This window comes from Budorcas taxicolor, chromosome 2, assembly GCF_023091745.1.
Source record: "Budorcas taxicolor isolate Tak-1 chromosome 2, Takin1.1, whole genome shotgun sequence".
NCBI lineage: Eukaryota > Metazoa > Chordata > Mammalia > Artiodactyla > Bovidae > Budorcas > Budorcas taxicolor.
The window spans coordinates 165,013,165-165,034,826 of NC_068911.1; the positions used below are offsets into that span (position 1 = coordinate 165,013,165).

Consider the following 21,662-nt stretch of genomic DNA (forward strand, 5'->3'; position numbering starts at 1 on the left):
GGGGACTGGAATGCAAAAGTAGGAAGTCAAGAAACACCTGGTAACAGGCAAATTTGGCCTTGGAATACAGAATGAAGCAAGGCAAAGGCTAACAGAGTTCTGCCAAGAGAACGCACTGGTCATAGCAAACACCCTCTTCCAACAACACAAGAGAAGACTCTACACATGGACATCACCAGATGGTCAACACTGAAATCAGATTCATTATATCCTTTGCAGCCAAAGATGGAGAAGCTCTATAGAGTCAGCAAAAACAAGACCAGGAGCGGACTGTGGCTCAGATCATGAACTCCTTATTGCCAAATTCAGACTTAAATTGAAGAAAGTGGGGAAAACCACTAGACCATTCAGGTATGATCTAAATCAAATCCCTTATGATTATACAGTGGAATTGAGAAATAGATTTAAGGGACTAGATTTGATAGACAGAATGCCTGATGAACTATGGACGGAGGTTCGTGACATTGTAGAGGAGACAGGGATCAAGACCATCCCCATGGAAAAGAAATGTGAAAAAGCAAAATGGCTGTCTGGGGAGGCCTTACAAATAGCTGTGAAAAGAAGAGAAGCTACACCATTTGCAACTTATAAATACTGAATAAATTCACTGATGTGTGAGCAAGCAGGGAATTAGAGCTAGCCAAAAGATGGAGACAAAGTCAGGGGCTGAGGGTCCACTGGCCCTCCATCTCTTCTGTCCATCTCTGCTTCTCTGCCTCCTTTGTCCTCCTGCTTGTCTCCGGCACAACACAGCCCACCCCAGCCCACCCCACCCCTGCCTACATAGGGTTTTCCATATCAGGTGCCCACCAGCTCCTAACTTGTCCCTAACTCACCAAATGGAGATTTCTGATTGGAGAGTCAGCCAGTGGCGTGCTGGTCAACGTTTAGCAACTGACTCTTGGAGGAAAACGAAAGGACAGCCCGAATGAAGATTTACTGGCTTACGTAACAAGTCAGTGCTGGGACTGAGCCAGGTTCAGGACTCCGTGATGTGTCTCCAGCTCTCCTCTTGGCTTTGCTGGGAGTCAGCTTCATCCTGGGACTCCTGCAGCAGCAGTACCAGCAGCTCCAGCTATCTCAGTGACTGAGGGGACCAAGAAGGCCCCTTCACACACAGCTTCCCCATGGCGGCGGTCGGGGTGGGGGGTGTCAATGTTTTGATTGCCTGGGAGGGAAATGCAGGAATTCCCCCAGAGCTTAGCAAGCTGGCCCTGGGAGACAGAAAGTGACTCAACCTTGAGTCACCATCGAGGACTGCACTCCTCGGAGCCCTCGTGGCTCTTGGCTGCAAGTGATGGACACGAGAAAGGCCATTTCCCTTCCTTCCCAGTTCTGGAGGGGGGCGCGGGGGAGGGGAGAGGAGCGTGGAAAGGTGCCCCCCGGCCCCGCCCTCGCACAGAGCACACACACCGCTGCCACCCGGCTGCAGGTACAGTTTATTCTTCACAACAGAGAAATACAAAGAGCAGAGGGTTTGGGATTCCTTTGTTTCTTGCCCCCTTTAGGGTCTTCCCCCACATTTGACCTTTTTCTCCTCCCCACCCCGTTTCTTAAACAGAACGCAAACTTTGTTCCTGAAGCGCACTGGGGGGGAGCACCTGCCCTCACCTCCCTGCCACCACGATGCAGACTGAGAAGCCAGCAGACTGTTTTCTCTTTTTTAATAAGGTAACTAGTTCTAAATACGGTGGCCTGGAGGTCCCATAGAAAAAAGCGAAGGGTGTTAACAGTATGTATAACAGCGTATTTACAGGGTAGTAACATGCGGACGAAAAGCTACAATACTGAGTATCAGACGCAAGTCAAACAAAGGGGTGGGGGCGGGGCGGAGAACCCCGTGGGAAAAGAAACCCCGGGAGACGTTAAACTGGTAAATCAATGGCGAGTTAAGGCTTAAAAAGTGTATAAAAATAACACAGTTAATATTCAAAACGGAACTCCAGATACAGAATATATAGATGAGTTTCTGTCTAGTTTTCTTTTTTTTCCCCAGGGGATGTAGAGGGGGCTTCTCCGGGCTCTGTACATAGTTCCTATATACACGGACACGCATGGCTTTCAGATTGGGGTGTGTCTGTGGGGGCTGAGGGCAGGGTCTGCTCCTGGGACCCTCCTCCCCGAGGATCCCTTCCCTGCCGAGCGGCCTAGGGCCTGGGCTGGGGATCCCCCTCCACGGCAGGGAAGACAAGTAACCCCTCCTTGGGCACTGCCCCAACCGGAGGAAATTCTGCAGAGCGGAGGGGGTCCTTGCCCCAGGCCCACTCCCTCCCCCGCTGCCCACAGTCTGGGATGGTGGGAGAGGTAGCCGATAGGTTTCCTGGCCAGCACTGAGGTAGACTGGGGTGGTCTTCAGGGCAGTGGGGGCACCGGGTCTTACCCAGCCCGCCCCCACCCCATTTCCCTGGGCCTGCGCCCAGCCCAGCCAACCCTGCACCCTTTGGTCCTGCGGACCTCCCGGCCCCTCTCCATCTGTCTCCTGAAGCCCGGGCAGCCCTGGGAGCTGCCACGTCCCTCTGCTCAGTGATGCCCAGGGCGCAGCTCTGGAGGCTCGAGCTGGCAGCCGGCGGGGGGCGAGTGGCTCACTCCAGCTGCCTCCTGCCCCTCCCACCGGGGAGCCCCACTGCGGTCCAGACTCTCAGGCCTGCGCCTTCCCCTCAAGACCCGAGGCCGTGGCAAGAGAAGGTCCCACGCTGCCCTCTGGGTCTCTGTGTCCATCTGTCCGGTTCTTTCCATTTCTCGGTCTTAGCAGCACCAACTTCTTGGCCAATAAATATCTTTTTTTTTTTTTTGTTATTTTCCAAAACAAACTTAAAACAAAACAAAACAAAAAAACAGTGAAGCAAGTGAAGGATGGGGGAAGAAAAGGAAAACCCAGCGGAGAGGTTCAAAGTGCTCTGAGATCGTCTTTGGATGCCACCAAAACAGTCCAGAATCTTGCAGTTGGCCTGGCCACCCCCGGAGCTGGACCGGGCAGGGCTTCTGCGGCCCAGGCTTTCTGGAAGGTCAGGAAGGTCATGAGAGAGCTCGGCTGTTCCTGGAGGGCCCCTGGAGGGAGTCGGGCCGGTGCTGCCTGGGTCTGTGTCTGCCAGTGGGCAGGGCGGGGCGGCGCCTCGGGTCGGCTCAGATGAGGGAAATTCGCACCGGGATGCTGGGGGACTCCGTCCTCTGGGGCGAGTGATGGCTCACCAGGTGCTCCACCACCGTGTGTTTGGACATGTGCTTCATCAGGTAGGTCTCCTGCGGGCAGGGGGTGAGATTCAGAACTTAAAACAAGCTGCTGGCAAGGGCGCAGGGGGAACTGCAGTTCCTATAAGCGGCCACTGGAGGGCTCCTGGGTAGATGAGCCGGCTAGAGGTGGACAGCCACAGCTTTGGGGGTGCCAGATGGGCACTGGTATTGGTTGCAGGGTACTGCATTTCTGCCAGTGGGGGGGGGCTGGCTCATTTACCAGATTCGGAGCCCACTGTGTGCTGACTAGAGAGCAGGCAGGCATCAGGCCCGTCCCTCAGCAGTGACCACCTGGAATTCTAGGACCAGGCCATTAACCAATTGGCTGCCGTGGAGTCCTGTCCAGTGGAGCAGACCTGCCCCCATCTGGCAGGTGCGCCCAGTGAGGGTGGAGCAGCAGGCCTCGGGTGACCCTGGCTCTGCCATTTCTCAGCAGTGGAACGTTGGACCAGTCATCTCACCCCTCCAAGCCTCAGTTTCCTCCTCTGCAGGCAGGGATGGGGAAGGAAGGACTTCACAGGGTAGCTATGGTGATGAGAGTAACGCTCTTAGCAAGCAGTAGGGCTGAGGGGACCACTGCTTCCTTAGTCTCTACATTTCATTCTAGGTGGTGATGGGAGCCCCAGCAGAAGCATCCCCCAGCTCTCCCCTCCCTTGGGAAGAACTGGGGCCTGATCTGACTGGTGACTTTAGAAGCATAAACTGGGCAGGCTCGGTTCATCCTTTGAGCACCCCCAGCCTCGGCTGAGTCTGACCTGAGGCACCCAAGACTGGGTGGGTGAGGTGACCCAAGGCTCACCTGCAGACCCACAGGCCCTCACACTAACCTGCCAAGTGGTGCTCTGGTTTCCATCTGCCACGTCTTGAATTCCTACTTCAGTGTGCTCAACATCGGGCAGAGGAAGCCCTCAAATGTGGTGACAAAGTGCTATCAAACACCCCCAAAGGGAAGCAATCAGCAAAATCCAAACGAGGAGACTATTCTTCAGTGAGTAAGTTGCAAAGAAAAGGGATCGGGGTGGGGGCAAGGAAGAATAGTTTAAAAGCTACACTGACCTAGTACAATGTAAGAATTTTATTTGGATCTTGATTAAAAAATAAAATTTATAAATAAATAAAAATATAAATTATGCCATCCATGAGACAAATGAAAATGTGAATACCAGCTGGGTATTTGATGATATTAAGGACTATGGTGAATCATTTTAAGGTTTTATAAAGGTATTGTGGATAAGTTAAAAAAAAAAAGAGTATGTTTAAAGACACAAAATGACAATTTTCAGATGGAACAATATGATGTCAGTTTTATTTCAAAAAACAGGGACATGGTTGAGGAAGGACTGGTTGATGCCAGGTCCTGGGGTCTGATGGCAGTGTGCATGCATGCTCCATCACGTCTGACTCTGCGACCCCATAGACTGTAGCCCGCCAGGTTCCTCTGTCTATGGGGTTTCCCAGGCAAGAATACTGGAGTGGATTGCCATTTCCTCCTCCAGAGGATCTGCCCCACTCAGGGATCGAACCCGGATCTCCTGTATCTCCTGCACTGGCAGGACTCTTTACCACTGAACCACCTGGGAAGCCCCAGCGGAAACGTGAGGGCTCACTATTCGCAAATGTTTCTTTTATGTATTAGAGTAGCTTAAAAGTCAATCCACTAAAATGTTTTTTCAGAAAAGGTAATTATTCTTGTTCTGTGGAGTCCAGTCAGGCCCAGTTCAGGGTGAGGCCTTAGGCCAGGTGAGATCTGACAGCCCCTTTCTCCCAGAGTTCAGATCCCCTCTAAGTACCATGGCTCTGAAGGCTGGTGACCCCTCCTTTAAGGTGCGATCCATGCGCCCCCTCCAACCAAAGTGAACTTTCAAAATAACCCTCCTGGACAGCCTTCTCCCCATGGGTCCCCACTCCACCTGGGAAAACATGCAAACTTCCTAACAGGGCCCCACAGCCTCGTGTGACCTAATTATTTTTCAGTTTCTGGAACACACCGCGTTGGTTCCACCTAGGGTGTTTGCATTCACTGTCCCCCTGCTTGGAAAGTTCCTCTCCTCTTCTCCTCACCTGGCCAATTATCCCCCACGCCTTCTTCTAAATGTTACTTCCTCACACACCTACCCCAAACCATCTCCCTTCCCCAACTCCATTTTATCCTTCCTGCAGCTGTCTTTCAAAACATATGTTTCTTTTTTTCCTTTATAGCCAAGGTTCTCAATCAGAGGCAATTTCTCCCCCAAGGGACATTTGGCAAAGTCTAGAGGCCTCTTCCAAGAGCGGTTGCTAAGTGGAATGTGGCCAAGGATGTTGCTAAACACCCTATAATGCTCAGGGCAGCACCCCCAGCAAAAACGTCAACATGGGCCGAGGTCGAGAAAGCCTGCTGGAGAGCAGTCACCGTGATCGGTCACTGCATATTCACTTGTGTGGCTACTTGTTTAATGTCTGTCTCCAGCAGTAGACTCCTAACCTGCCTGGGGGCAACAAATATGTCTGTTTGATTCATCCTGATTCCCAAGTGCCTGGCACAAGTGTTCAGAAAACACTGGGTAAATAAATAACTGTGTTAGCTGAGGTCTATCAGGCGCTGACTCTCAGTCAACAGTGCTATGAGTTAAGAACTATTGGCTCCTCCATTTTACAGATGAGGAAACTGAGGCCTGGGGATCACTGGGACATGTGGGGGTCTGTTAACCAGAATATCTGATTAGGCCAAAGGACACACATGAGTGACTCACCTGGACTCCCTCTCCTGGGTCTGAAAGGCCCTTGTTCAGGGAAATTCCCACCAGAGGACAGGGGATTGGCACCTTTCTGGCCCTGTTTAGACCTTTCCTGGTAGATCGCCTTTCCTGGGCCAGGTCACTCTGCCCCCTTGTGGCCAGGACAGGGGTTGCAGCTTCCCCAGTGGGGAAAAGGCCCACTTCCTTCCCTGGCCCTGGGAAGCAGGGTGACAGTCCCCCTCCTCCACCACTGCCTGGAGGAAACCACACCTCTGGCACCCAGGCTAAAGGCTGCCTGAAGGGAGCTTAGCCTGAGGCAGCCAAAAACAGAACGGGGAAGTGGATGGCCGAGCTCTGACATTCACTGTGATCTTACCCTCTTCCAGGGCCTCAGTTTCCTCATCTGGAAAATGGGAGCATCAGCACAGGTCTGAGGGGGCTGGGGTGAGGGAGAGGCTCCCAGGGGCCTGGCACTCACCGAGGTGTAGGCACGCCCGCACATGCTGCAGCAGTAGGCCTTGGCGTGCTTGATGGCGTGGGCCGAGAGGTGGATCTGCAGGGAGGCCGAGTCCGAGTAGGCCCGGTAGCAGTTGGGACACTTGTAGGGCTTGTCCTTGTTGTGCTGGCGCTGGTGAGACTGTGGAGAGCACAGCGGGGGTCAGGAGGCAGCTGAGCTCCCCTGGAGAGGGTGGAGGGAGCCGTGCACCTAGCAGGCAGAGTGGGCAGGCAGGCACTCACCTGGAGGTTGGAGAGCTGAGTGAAAGCCTTTTCGCAGCCAGGATGTGGGCACTTGTAGGGTCTGTCGCCTGTGTGGATTCTGCAATGGGGAGCCCAGTAAGGTGGAGTCCCTGGCAGGTCCCCCAGGCCAGCTCCAGCCCCCAAGCCCTTGGCTGGCCTGCCCCACACCTCTGGCCCCCAAGCCTCCCAGGCTCCCCGCTCCACACACTTTCCCCCCACCCCAAGTGAGCCCCAGACAAGAGGTGGGACTTCAAAGATTAGCCCTGTCCTTTCTTCTCCAGCTTCCCACTGCCAGTCTGTGACCAGAGCCTCCAGGCTCCTCACAGGGCCCCACTAAACCCAGCCCTCCACCAGCACCCACTCAGGCCTCGCAATCATCGTGGCAGGCTTACTTTGACTGCATTCTGCCCCTCTTCTAAAAAAGTCAACTGTAGACCAACCCACTGTAAAGAACAGATTCACAGCTTTGCCAGGACCTCTCCTGCCTGCCTGCCTCTCTCAGGAGACAACTCCCCAGTTGGCCCCCAGTTTCTTTGTCCTGCCCACCCGCCCCCCCATGTGGCTATCTGGTCACCCCAGCTACTGAGAGACTCCAGGGCAGGGTGGCCCTGAAGGTCAGTCCCTCTGTGTCCTTCCTGTGAGCCCCTTTTTGTTCTCATCTTGGCTCCACCATTTACTAGCCGGGTGACCGTGGTCAAATCACTGAGCCTCGGTTTCCTCAACTGCGAAAAGGGTATAAAAATGCAGTCATCCGCCTCACTGGGCTTTGTGAAGATTACATTAGATAATATGCAAAGGGGCTTAGCCAAATATCAGCACAAAGTCAGCACTCCATCACCACTTACAATTATTATTATTATTCATTCACTTAACAATTACTATGTCAGGCACCTGTGTGCCAGGAACCACCCTGGGTGCTCAAAACATATAAGTGAACAAAACAGACAAACTCACTGCCTTGTGGAAACAAACAAGCAAGCATGAAATAAATAAGTAAAGCATGTGTAGAAGGTAATAAGCACTCTGAGAAGAAAGCGGATGAGTGGGGTCATGTCGGAGGTGTAATCTTAAATAGGGTGATGGGGGTCCTCACTGAGGAGACTTGGGAGCAGTGACTTCAAGGCTGATGGCTGCGCTTTCTGATGGCTGTTGCTGCTTGCACTTGCCCAGCAGCCAGGTGAGGATGGAGGGGGACTGGGATCTAGTGCAAAACTGGGGCTCAGGAGCGTGGTGCACACACAGGGATGGGAGGCCCTCCCTGCTCTCCTAGGCTTGTCTTCAGTCATCTGCTCCGCAAATCTTGTGCCAAGCAGGTGGGCAACGAAACGCAGGCTAGACATGGACCTCTTTTGCCTAAGTTGCCAACAAGCATTAGATGAGAGGGGGAAATCCAGCTCTGACCATGTGGTCCACCTCCTTCCCAAAAGCCCCAACCCCTTGGTTTGTCCTGCCCATCAACAGATTCATCAAACAACTAAGGTCCCTCTGGCCAGGCCCTGTGCTGACCAGGCAGGAATAAGGAACACTCCCTGCCATCAGTGAGCCCATGACCTTGACTGCCCACTATGAACACTGAGTCCAGATTCCCTAGAGTGCCAGTCAAGGCCCTTCACCTGCGGTCGGCCTCACCTCTCTGCTCCTGCACCCTGCGTCCTGGCAGGAGGACCACTTCTCATCTGCAACCATGTCTGATGGATGCTTCTGCTCGCCCCCCGTGCCCTGGCTGCATCCTCAGCACGTGACCGCCCCCTCCTCTGTTTTCTCTACTAGACAGGGAGCCCCAAGGGGAGGGACAGCGCATCTCAGGCTGTGTGGAGACAGGCCAGGTGGAGCTGGGCTGCAGTTCTGAGGACCTCTATTCTACCTGCACACTTAGGGGTGTTACATGTTTGGGGACATCACCCCAGCCTGCTGCACTCCGTCTCTACAAGGGGAGCACCTTAATGGTCACCTGGACCAGTTGTACCTGCTGCCAGAACCCTTCCATTTCATCCTATCCTTCTACCCCCCAGGGCTTTGGAACTCGGTCAGCTAGGGGTCAGGTGGCAGAGGGGACCAAGGCACCCCAGGATGTAGGCTGACTTTGTTTTAAACCCCACAATGCCCACCCCAAAGTCCTTGCCTCCCACTGCTGCCCAGGTCATGCCTCTTCCCCATCCCAAGGCTCCAGCCCTGCTGCCTCCCCTCCACCCCACCCCGAACATTTCAGGTCCCTTCCTACCTTCGTCTGGTATCCAGACTGCTCCTCTTCTAGGCACACTCTTCCCCCAGCTCACACCTGGCTAGAACCTAGACTCTAGGTCTCAGTATAAAAGCCCCTTGATCAGGGAAGCTTTTCCTGGCCCCCCAGACTAGGCCTGGCCCCTGCACCTACCCCTGAGCAGAAGTCTGTGTGTGGGCACGTGCTCTGTCGATGTCTAGTCACCAACACTGGCTGCCTCCCTCCTCGAGAGCAAGAATGCTCTTGGTCTCTTCACCACCATCATCCCAGGGCCTGGCACAGGAAGGGCCTCATAGGAAGGTGAGTTCTTTCCTCCTGAAGTCAGTCACTGACAGCAGTACTACGCTTCACATCATCACCACCACCTACTCCTCAGGGGTATCTCGTAAGTGTGTGTTGACTGACTGACTGATGGTTCTCCAGGGACATCAGGTCCTTGCTTCAGATCTTGTTCCTCTGGCCTCCACCCGCCGTGCCCCAGCTGCCCAGCCTCCTTCCTAGACTCTCAGTCTCAGCCTCTCCTCTCCTGACCTCACAGCGGCAGCGTGGGATCCGACCTTGTCACAGCCCTGCTTCACACCCCCTACATCACCCCCTTTTCTGGGACAGAATCCAAATCCCCAGCCCCCCCACCAGCCTCTGAGCCTTTGCTCATGCCATTCCCCTAGTTGGGAACACCATTTCCGTCTCTCACTAGAAAGGGCTATGGACCCTTCCATATGGACCCAACCCAGATGATGCTCCCCAACCTCCATCACATATCTCCCGCTTTCATGGGATTTTTCACATCCATCGGCCTCCCAGGTCGTGGTAGGAGTTCCTTTGGCCCAGAGCCTGCCTCTGGCCACTGATCTCTCGTTATGCATGGCACTCAGCACTGGGCTGGCTCAGAAGGGCTTCAAGGAGCCACAGTTCCCCTGGTAACTGGCCCCCAAGCTCTTCAGCCTCTGAAATTCAAGTCAGGGCCATGTCCTCAATTCCAAAGTGAGTCATCTCTTTGTAGGGCATCTTCCCACTAGGGGAGCACTGGCCCCAACTCCCAGCATCTGTAGTGATGTGGGGAGCTCACCACCGACTCCAGGCATGGGTAGCGCAGGGAGGCAGAGCTGAAATCAGTGCCTCTGGGCTGCTCCTTCACCCCACTAACCGCCCCAAGCTCACCCTGGCATCCAGAAGACTCGCCTTGCTCTCCTACCTGGACCTCGCCCCACCTTCTTCTGCAACCTGACTTCCCAACCCCACCCCCCACGCACCCCCACCAAGCCATAGGCTGCTCCTTGGCACTCTGGCTCGCATCTCACTTCTGCCTCCTCTTAGCGGGGTGGCCTTGGGCAAGTGACTTCGCCTCCCTGAGCTCCAATTTCCTCACCTCTAAAATGGGGATAACAATAAGGATTGTAGGGACTTTCCCGGTGGTCCAGTGGTTAAGAATCTGCCTTTCAATGCAAGGGATTCAGGTTCAATCCCTGGTCTGGGAACTAAGATCCCATGAGGCAACTAAGCCCGCGTGCCACAGCTACTGAGCCTGTACTGCTGCTGCTGCTAAGTCACTTCAGTCGTGTCCGACTCTGTGCAACCCCGTAGATGGCAGCCCACCAGGCTCCCCCGTCCCTGGGATTCTCCAGGCAAGAACACTGGAGTGGGTTGCCATTTCCTTCTCCAATGCAGGAAAGTGAAAGTGAGGTCGCCTGTGCTCCCCACGAAAGACCCCGCTTGCCGCAACTAAGACTTGACGCGCCCCAAAATAATTAAAAAAATTTTTTAAGTATGGATTGTTAAGGACTGTAACTTACAGAAAGGGTGTTCCTAAGACATTTTCACAACGTTAGCTTTTAATACACTCACGCCTCTTTTAAGATAATTTATGAAAAACAAAGGGGGAATTTATTCTATGTTTAAGAAGAATTATCGAGAAGTCATTAGTTCCCGTTTATCCTCTATCCTCCAGGTAAGAAACGGCATGTTACATTGAGTGGCTTCAGTCCCACTGTGTTTCGTAACTAAGACAATGATAGATACAGTAAAACTGGACCTCCCTTGAGATGGTTCTCTCTCCGTGGCACTTTTCAGATCCATTATCTTATTGAGAAATAGGTTCATACCGTGTAAGGACTTTATGGATACCCTGTATGGACTTTACGGATACCTTGTATATATGCAAAGTAGGTATAAGGCATACCTCGTATGCTCTGACAAGGAGCAGTTGCTGCCAGGATGTCACTATCATCACACTTGAGAAACCGACCCTGCCACATCACACACGTACACAACATCACAAAGCCAGGAGAAGGGAAACAGAGGCGAAGCCCACTCCGCAGCCTGAGTGAACAGGCACAACCAGAGTCACTGTCTCGCAGGCGTTCCCCAAACAGGTAAAAACACCGAGCCCCTTCTCAGACCTCATAAACTAACCCCCTCGTGAAACAAGGTTACCCCTGATCTCTGCGTCGTGGCATCTACAGCTGTGTTACCTATAGACGTGTCACCTCATCTACAGAAACACAAGACATCTGCTGTGTCTCGACCATGAAGACTCACCACAAATTCCTGTTCATTTGCTCCTTAAAGACACATGGTGTTTATAACTTACAGGGCTGACCCTTCTGAAGCCTGGATTTCTGCAAACACTTTGCGAGTCACCTTTCTCGTCTTGTGCCTTCCTCTCACAGAGGGAGGTCCCACCGAGACACTCAGAGCTGCCAAGCCACTCAAACTACACGAGCCCCCACGTGCTTCCAGGCACAGCTCTCTCAACTCCCAGGGGGTCTGGCTCAACCTGCTTCCAGCTCCGCCTTTATTACGTGCCCAGAGCTGGTTCTGTTTTGACATGACCTTCTTTTACCCCCTTCATTGCTGGCACAATGTTAGGAAGATGGATTTGATTATATGCCTTGACTGTCTGGTTCTCGATCCAGGGGCAAAAAACAGGAGTCTCTGTGGAATAGTGGAAAACAAGAAACCTGGAATCTGGTTGCTTCCTTATGTTTGGCTTTTTTGGGTTTGTTTATCTAAAGGATTCTGGGACTTGCGGGCACTGGGGACACCCACCTCTTTGTCACTGGGTTAGGACACATTGGTTTAATTACATACACCACTGCGTAATGACTAATAATTTGTCTCTAAATGTTGATAGGACCCTCTTTTGTTGCTCGTTTAGTTTCCAACCACTATGAACTCAAATCACTCAGGAAAAAAAAGAGGAGGAGAAAAGAACTGTGCCCTCAAAAGCAGAGAGCAATCCCTGAACGAGGAACATTCTGACAAAATACTCTCCCCTCAATGGCCTGTGAATTTTTTGTTTGGTCACGGCCCTAAATAATATTTTCAAACAAACAGCTATTTCTGAAAACACTAGGACTCTAATTATCACTTGCTCCCGGGTTTATTTCCTACCAGACTGACGCTCCGACTCTGCCTCCTCTGCCAGCTTGCTCAAATCCAGGCCCCCAGTTCAGAATAATAAATTATCAAGGTAGCTTTCACACCCAGACGCTCTTGGGAGTTTCCAGCTGGCCACTGGGCAACACCAAAGATTTGCTCCCCAGCTTTACAAATGCTCCCAATGCGGGCACGTTTTGTACTCTCCGCATTTTATTAATTAGCCAAACACTAGAGTACCAGTGGTCCATGAAGTTTGTAGCATGAGAAAGTTGGCAAATCAAAAGAAAAGAAGCTCAATCTCCCTGAGCTAATTTTATGCATGTATATATGTAATTACATATAATTTATATAAATATAATATATAGTAATATAATATGTAATATATAATCACATGTAATATAAATATATATATTTGTGTACTTTTTAAGATGGAGAAAAAAACCCAACAATTTATTTTCATGTACAGAGACCAGCACGAGAAACGTCTTTGAAAAGATTTTTCTCCTAGATTTAACTACTTATTGGTGCCAGTCATAACACATGCTTTATGACAGTGATCCCCAACCTTTTTGGCACAGTGACCAGTTTTGCAGAAGACAATTTTTTCACAGAGGGGCAGGGCGGTAGTTGCAGTATGATTCAATCCCATTATATTTACTGTGCACTTTATTTCTATTATTATTACATAATCTATAATAAAATGATATATTGGGCATAATATATATCATGACATATAATGAAATAATTATTCAACGCACCATTATGCAGAATCAGGTCATCAGGCATTAGATTCCCATAAGGAGCACACAGACTAGATCCCTCACAGGCACAGCTCACAGCAGAGTTCCAACTTCTATACGAATCTAATGCTGCCACTGACCTGACAGGGGGTGGAGCTCAGGTGGAAATGCAAGTGATGGGGAGTGACTGTAAATACAGGTGAAGCTTTGCTCGCTTGCTCACTGCTCGCCTCCTGCTATGCAGCCCAGTTCCTCACAGGCCATGGGCTGCTATTGGTCCACGGCCTGAGGGCTGGGGGCCCCTGTTTTACGAGATCAATTAAAAGATCATGATGATGAGTCAGTGCCTTTGCTGCCTATAATATGCTCTGTGGGAATGTGAACTGGTACAGCCACGATGGAGAATAGCAAGGAGGTTCCTTAAGAAACTAAAAATAGAGCTACCATATGACCCTGCAATCCCACGCCTGGGCATCTATCTGGAGAAAAACATGATCCAAAAGGATACACGCACCCCAGTGTTCACTGCAGCACTGTTCACAAGAGCCAAGACGTGGAAGCAACCTAGATGTCCACTGACAGATGAATGCATAAAGAAGTTGTGGTACATATACACACTGGAATATTACTCAGCCACTCAAAAGAATGAAATAATGCCATCTGCAGCAACATGGGTGGATGCAGAGATTGTCATACTGAGTGAACTAAAGTCAGACAGAGAAGGAGAAATATCGTTATGACATCCCTTATATGTGGAATCTACAAGGAAATGAGAAAAACGAACTTACTTAAAAATAGGACAAGGCTCACACTTAAGAGAATGAACTTATGGTTGTCAGTGGGAAGAACGGGGGGAAGGGATAATTAGGGGGTTTGGGATAGACATGTGCACACTGCTATATTTAAAGTGGATAACCAACAAGGACCTACTGTATAGCACAGGGTACTCTGCTCAATGTCATGTGGCAGCCTGGATGGCAGGGGAGTTTGGGGGAGAATGGATCCATGTATATGTATGGCTGAGTCCCTTCCCTGTTTACCTGAAACTATCACAACATTGGTAAGCAGCTATACCCCAATACAAAGTAAAAAGTTTAAAAAAATTTGTTCTGAATCTGAACAACTGATTATACATCACACCTGAACAGAGGACCCCACTCTCCTCCATTCTGATTTTGTTGATTATATGATAAATAGACCAGAGTCATTCAATCTTAGCAACACATCTGGCTCTCTGCCTCACACGTGCGTAAAGCCCTGTGCTTCAGGTCAGAGCTTGAGCCTTCTGAAAGAAACATCAGGAGTGCATGGCCTCAGGAGAGGACTGGGCCAGTGCACTGGCTCTTTACACTTTGGGAAGAGACCCAGGGCACAGGCTTCCAAGATGCCCCATCACCACGACCTACACTGCGTGAGGCCAAGACAGCCAGGATCCAAGTCCTTAGTCCAGAAGGAGATGACTTTGCAAAGCAGACTAACTCCCCAAGATCAGGGAACAAGAATTATGACCTGGGACTGGATAAAAGTGATTTAACTGCAGTTAATATTCTATCTTCTAACAGAAATAGCTGCTAAGTCATGTCCGACTCTTGTGACTCCGTGGACTGTAGCCCGCCAGGCTCCTCTGTCCATGGGATTTCCCAGGCAAGAGTACTGGAGTGGGTTGCCATTTCCTCCTCCAGGGGATCTTCCTGACCCACGGGTCGACCCCAGGTCACCTGCATTGCAGGCAGATTGTTTACCAACTGAGCCATCACCAATATATGAGAAAGCCCCCTTTTCTTTCCTTTGATCTACCACTATTATTCAATTTAGGGGGCTATATTTGAACAAACTGGACTAGAATATTCCTTAAATGGTTCCTTGCTCCAGTTAGCCCTGCAGAATCGCAGAGGATAGAGTGCAGGGGGACTATACAAATTTAACACAGATATAAACTGATGAAATATCATGGAAATTTTAAAATGATAGTTCTATTTAAAAGACATGTAATTGGCCGTGTCTACAAATCTACCCAGAATGATTGCTAAAAAATACTCAAAGTGCCTTTACTGAGACTTTTCCTTCGTAGAACCATTCGTTTCTCTAAACAGGTTCACTAAGAAGCTGTCCTCCTTCCTAATGGGATATAATTGGGTAAATCAAATTTGTAACCATGACCATGCCAGAAATGTCACATTTAAAGACAAATTTCGTTTAATTAGGCATGACGGCATGATAGCAAGAAACAAGGCCTGTACTTCGTAAGTGGGAATACAGCCTCCCCAGGCTTCCAGCAAACTGGACTGAATCTACTCCATGGCTTGTGGAATCCTTGCCTTTAAGGTTATGAGCAAAGTCATTTCTGCCAGCCCAGAAACACTGACAAACTAGGGATTCTCCCAACAGATGGTAACTTTCCCATTACAGGCTGTATGCGCACAACCGGACAAGAGGTGAAATGTGATGGTTCTAGGTTCCTAATCTTCTGTAGGAACTTAGATAGATCTTCGATTAGATAACATGATAAGAAAAATCTTTTCACACATACACAGATTAAAATTATAGCCTGGGGCCTTAGAAAATCTCCTGACAGAGGTTAACTCTCAAACCTTGGGGGGTCACATGCTCTACTTTTAATAACCAAACAAGCAGAGGGACTTTGTTTATTGATCAGCACTTCACTGGGCTTTCCAGGTGGTATTAGAGATAAAGAACCTGCCTGCCAATGCAGGAGACATTAAGAGATGCAGGGTCCAGATCCCTGGGTCAGGAGGATCCTCTGGAGGAGGGCATGGCATGGACAGAGGCAGGCTACAGCCCACAGCATTGCAGAGAATCAAACAAACTGCAGCGACTTGGCATGCGTGCGTGCATATCCATAAAGCTAGCCAAACTTCACAAAGTAAAATCATGACAAAATCAGAAAGTTTCTGAAACTAATCTTCGTGGTCAAATCCACGCCTTAGGAGGCATGGGGATGAGAAAAGCAGACTGATGCCATCTTGAGGTCATCCTGTTATTTGTTCCTTACCATCAAACCTACTCATCATGCCTCAAAGTCAGAGAAACAGATATAACATCTTGCACTCTGGGACAAAGCATACAAAGACAATGGACAGAAATGGATAAATTACAACAACAAAACCAAACCTCAGGTCCCTCTGTCTAGTCTTAGTGCCCCAAAGACAGCAACCCCTGAGCACTTTCTGTGAGTTACAAATTCCGCAGCAGAAACTATTTTATCCTGACTTTCGCAATGCTGATATTGGCAGACAGCCGTGCTTATAGATACAAGAACCATCATGCGAGAAAACTGCTGGGCTTCTTTCCCTCTGAAGAGATGAACTATAATTTGGTAACCTTTAGTTTATTTCTTTAAATACTATGGTGTTTTTATTTGGCGAGCCCGTCTGATGCCTGTACTCCCCTGCAAAAACTTTTTTCCCTTAAAGCATGTCTATCTCTGAATCTCCCTTTCGCACATTCAACTAGACTGTACACCCTAAGAGGCAGGACTCTGTCTCTGTTTTGTCCACTGCTGTATTCCCAGCACCGAGGGGCATCCCTGCTCGTGGTGGGGGCTGTGTAAATATTCGTTAAAGGGATGAATCACATGCCCTGGAAAAGTCAGTTCTATTTATTCCACAAATATTAAATAAATGCTTCAATGCTTATTATGTGCCACCCACTGGGGATGTGGAAATGGAGGAGACTGGGCCCCCACCTTTGAGAATCCCCAATATATTGGGGGTGGTGGGTAAATAACCAGGCAAGTCGAAGACAGTCTACCCAAGGGCTATGGAACTAGCACAGGGGGCCAGGGAGGGCTTCCTGGAGGAGGTTTTACTGAGAGATGGATAAGAGAGGGCCAGAAAAACAAGGGAAAGGAGGGGGATGGTGTGTCAGGTAAAGGACACAACACATGCGAAGACCTACAGACGACAAATGGTGGGAAGGGCAAGCAGTGAGAGCTGAGGCCAGGGAGCACCAAAGAGGCTGTATCGCAGAAGGCCTTGTACGCCAAGCAAAGGAGTCTGGGGAAGGCACCTAGAGAAGGGCCGAGCTGACGCCAGCTGCAGCGGGGCAGCCCCAGGCTGGCCACTCACCTGGTGTGCTGTTGGAGGTGGGAGAGCTGTCGGAAGGACTTGTCACAGTAGGAGCAGTGGTAGGGCTTGACGCCTAGGTGGATGCGCAGGTGCTGGGCCAGGTAGGAGGCGTTGGCAAAGGACTTGGAGCAGTGCGGGCACTTGTGGGGCTTGGCCTCTGTGTGCGACTTGGAGTGGATCTGCATCTCGGACTTGGTGAAGAAGGTCAGCGGGCATACCTTACACCTGCGGGCAAGAGGCAGCTTCACCCTGGGAAGATCCCTCCGACCCATGCCTGGAGAGCTGAGGGGAGGCCCTCTGTGTCAGAGAGACCCTGCACCAGGGCCAGAGCTTTGGGAGGAGGGTCCGGGGTGGGGGGCTACAGGCAGGCCCCCAGCCTGGACATCCTCCCCCCGAGGCCCACTGACACCAGGCTGGGAAGCAGGCTTCCACCTCACCCGGAAGAGCTGCCTGCTGGGCCGTGGCTCTGGGAGAGGGGCTCCAACACTCGGTGAGTTCTCTGCCCTGGCTGTAGACACTTTATAATCATCTGGGGAGCTTTCTGAAATGGCTCATCCCAGGCCCTCCATATGCCTCCCCTCGACAAGTTAAATGAGAATTTCTGGAGGTACCACCCTGGCACTGGCATTTCTGAAAAGCTCTCCAGATGATTCTAACATTGAGGGTTGACAATATTGCTTGAACAGAGAAGGAAATAGACTGTCAAAATCCCAGGCTGTGGGATTTTGGGTGGGAGGTGACAGGAGACCCCACCCCTCTGGACCACATCCTCCACCTTCCAGCCCCTGGGCCCCCTCTTTGCAATCGCCCACTGCTAGGCTCTGGAGGCAGCCCCGAGGCACCAGCTTCTGTCCCAAGCCCGCTGGACCCCTCCCACCAAGACCCCCACCTGTATGTCTTGCCCTCCTTGGCAGTCTCTCCCGAGGCCAGGATGGGGTAGGGGACTACGAGGACAGGCGGCCCCCCTGGGTTCTCCGCCTTGATCTTTTTCCGGCCGCGCTCGGACTTGGGGGGGCCAAGCAGGCCATGGCCCTGGATTGTCTTGATGGAGTCCAGGAGGGGGGGGCTGGTGATCCCTGAGATGAGGGTGGGGGACGAGGCGATGAGGCGGCTCTGGCTGGTGGTGGTGGGTGTGGACGGGCTGCTGGTACCCGTGCCTGCGCTCGACTCCGACGTGCTCACAGCCGGGGTCCGGGAGGAGATTCCCAGACCTGTGAAGACACGGGGGTGAGGACAGGGGTGAGGGGCAGCCAGAGGCCAGGTGAGCCCCCGCCACCCAGCTGTGTGTCTCTGAGAGGTCGCCAGCCTTTCTGAGCCTCCCCTTCCCTTTGCAGAGTTTTACTCAGGGGTCAATAAATGAGAGCCGTGTAAGATTCTTTAGCTACCTAAGGACTGTTGTTGTTTAGTCACTAAGCTGTGCCTGACTCTTTTGCAACCCCGTGATCTATAGCCCGCCAGGCTCCTCTGTCCATGGGATTTCCCAGGCAAGCATACTGGAGTGGGTTGTCATTTTCTTCTCCAGGGGATCTTTCCCACCCAGAGATGGAATTCCGTCTCCTGCATTGGCCAAGTGGATTCTTTTCCACTGAGCCACCAGGGAAGCCCATCTGAAGACTACATGAGTCTGATTATCTATAACAGGGGCACTTTGGAAATCAGCCCGACAAAGAACAGACAAGCAAAAAACTCTGAAGCACAAAGATGTTCACTACTATGTCATTTATAACAGCAAAAATCAGAGGCAACTGAAATATGCAATATTAGGGAAGGTTTCAATAAATTGTGATTAATTTTCTCTACTGAACATCAACTGCCCGATAAAAAGGAGACTGTTCATAAAATTAAAAAAAAAAAATTTAAGGCACAGAAAAAGTTAAGTAGGAGATGGAGATACACCAACGTGTGATACGGATGGTGGAATTAGGGGTAATTTTAAAACAGTTTTTTTGGCTTAACTTTCTGATTCTTTGACAATGAACTTTTTCTTTTCTTTTTTTAAGTTCTGTATTAACAGTTATTATTTTAAAAACAAAGGGACTAGGAACATTTATAACATCAAGAAAAGTACACCAAAAAATGAAAATATCTATCATACAGTTAAAACTACACTTAAAAAAAAAAAGAACCCAAAACTTGTGCACTGGAAAAGATAATATCCAGAGTTGACACAGGTATTTGACGTGTGTGTCATACATGCTGGGAGTGTAAGCTTATCAACCTTAATAATAAAGGGTGCTTTACCAACAGCCATTGAAATTTCAAATGTATATAACTTTTGACAAAGTAATTCTAATTCTAGAAATTGCCCATTAAGAGATATCTATTTGCACAGAAGGACAAAGATCTGTGTACTTGGACCTTCCAAACTAAACGATGATCAGACGAAACTGGACACAGTTTGCTTATCCTCAGGAGGGACTGTGTAAAGAGATGTGGTTCACCACAAGATGAAGAACAGGGAAACCACGAAGACAAGACAGACACGCAGTGACGGGGAAAGAAGGCCAAACTGTGCTCTCAGGTGAGAGAGCCAATCATACACAGCACGAACCCCCCGACTCAAAAAATACACACATCCCAACGACATACGCACACACAGACAACGTGTGTGTGTGTGAAAGCACAGGGATAGATCCGAAAAGAGACACACCAAACTAAACTGTGTGTAAACTGTGCTTCTCTCTAGGGAGGGCAAAGAATTTGTTGGTAAAAGGAGATTTTCATACGTTATCTGCTTCCATATTATTTGAATCTTTTACCTGGTGAATTCATCCATTTTTTACATCTGTGATTAAAGGATAAAATAAAATAAATACAGAGAAAACATATGAAAATGCTAACAATAGTAGGACAAGGGTTAATTTTTCTCCTTTCAGCTTGTCTGCAATTTCTATATTTTCTATAATGACTATGAATTACCTTTATAATAAAAATGCTCTGAATTTGTTTATGATAAAATGTTGAGTAGGAAAAGAAAGTTAAAGGCATGGGTATAGCCTTACCACAAACTCAGGAAAACACACCCCCTGCACATTAAAAAACAAACAAAAACGATGGATAAAGAAGGAAATGGACTAAAGGCTCTCTAAGCTGCTGGGTTACAAGCTGGGGATTATGAGCGATTTTTTTTTTTCTCAGTCTCTCTTTTTTTTCCAAATTTCCCTTAATATGCTTATATTACTTTTTTAATATTACTTTTATAATGAAAAAATAAATTTAATAAGGTCATAATAAGGAGGGAATGTGCAGAGGGTGGCTGGAGGAGGCCTGGATAGGGAGGCTCATGGGGCCCCAATATTCTTGAGTATCTCTGAGAGGGAGGCGGGAGACGCGTCTGGCTGGTGGCGGGGGCCAGCCCAAGGAGGAACAATGGCCCAGTTACAGTGGCCACTGGGAAAAGTCTGTCCAGCAGGCTGAGGTGGGCACCAGGCAGCCCAGCCCCATAATATTGCCTAGGATGTCTTCCCAGCCCACAGCCTCAATCTATGCAGGACTGGGCTCACAGTCAGTCCCCTACCCCGCTCCTATGATTCCATCTCACTGGCAATGCCTGGGTGTCCCTGGTGCCCACCCTCCCACTCCTCACTCCTTCATCCAGTCCAGCACCCAGCCCTGTGGGCTCTTCCTCCTCAGCATCCCTCAGTTCTTTTCCCTTCTCTCCATCCTCTCTGCCGCTGCCTGGCCCAGGCCACCACCCTCTTCTGCAGCTCTCCCTGCCTCCATGCCAGTCTCCCACCAAGCCAAGTCTTCACCTCACAGCCAGAGACCCAGCTCTCTAACCTCACCTACTTCCACGGGCTCCCACTGCCTGAAGGTAAAAATCCAAACTGCCCAGGTGGCCCACGGGGTCCTTCACAATCTGGTGCCTCAGCAGAGCCCCGGCAGAGCGACAGGGTTCACGCCTGGGCTCTGGAACCACACTGCCTGTCTCGGCCGTTTACTGGCTGTGAAACTGGGCCGCAGTTCGCTCATCTGCTGAATGGAGACGTCAGGGTGAACCACAGGAAGCTGCTGTTTTTTGTACTTCGGCCTATAAAAGGCAGCCACCTCACCGAACGGGCTGGGAGTGAACACTGATGAACACAAATGCTCACCTGGAGTTAGCTGCCACGTGATGGTGATGAGTTTCATCACCCTTTGATCTTCCCCACATGGACGCCGTCCTACTCTTGCTTTAGACACATATCCTCACTTTGCACGTGCTGCTCTGTTTTTCCTAGTCAACCACCAACTCTTCCTCGCATGGGGACCCACCCAAGGAAGTCTTCCCTCACCCTTCAATCCCCCGCACAAGTCTGGTTAGGGTTCTCCTCTGGATTCCAGAAATTCGCTGGAATTGGCTTCCTTGAAATTCCTGACTTGGCTTCCTTGACGGGCAAGCAACCCAACCTCGGCCCCCTCTGGCTGGCTTGGTATAGCAGGTCAACAGGATACAGGACCTCAAGTCTGGAAGCTCCACCCCCGTCCCAGGCCCTGCCTGCCCCGCCCCGCTGCGGGGGACACGGCCACGCCCCTCCCAGGTAGTCCCCGCCCAGTCTTCACCAGC

At 50.4% G+C, this 21,662-nt stretch overlaps 1 protein-coding gene across 3 annotated transcripts in view; it reads right to left on the reverse strand.

Moving 5' to 3' along the window:
• Window positions 1–1,434: 1,434 nt before the first annotated feature.
• ZNF362 (zinc finger protein 362) overlaps window positions 1,435–21,662 on the reverse strand; it is a 39,962-nt gene continuing 19,734 nt past the window's right edge. For all 3 annotated transcript variants that reach the window (XM_052635641.1, XM_052635642.1, XM_052635643.1), the window contains 5 exons: window positions 18,006–18,327; window positions 17,117–17,341; window positions 6,687–6,765; window positions 6,427–6,585; window positions 1,435–3,240 (listed from right to left, as the gene is read on the reverse strand). In XM_052635641.1, the coding sequence (XP_052491601.1) occupies window positions 3,124–3,240; window positions 6,427–6,585; window positions 6,687–6,765; window positions 17,117–17,341; window positions 18,006–18,327 (902 nt within the window). In that variant the 3' untranslated portion in view covers window positions 1,435–3,123. The remainder of the gene's footprint in view (window positions 3,241–6,426; window positions 6,586–6,686; window positions 6,766–17,116; window positions 17,342–18,005; window positions 18,328–21,662) is intronic.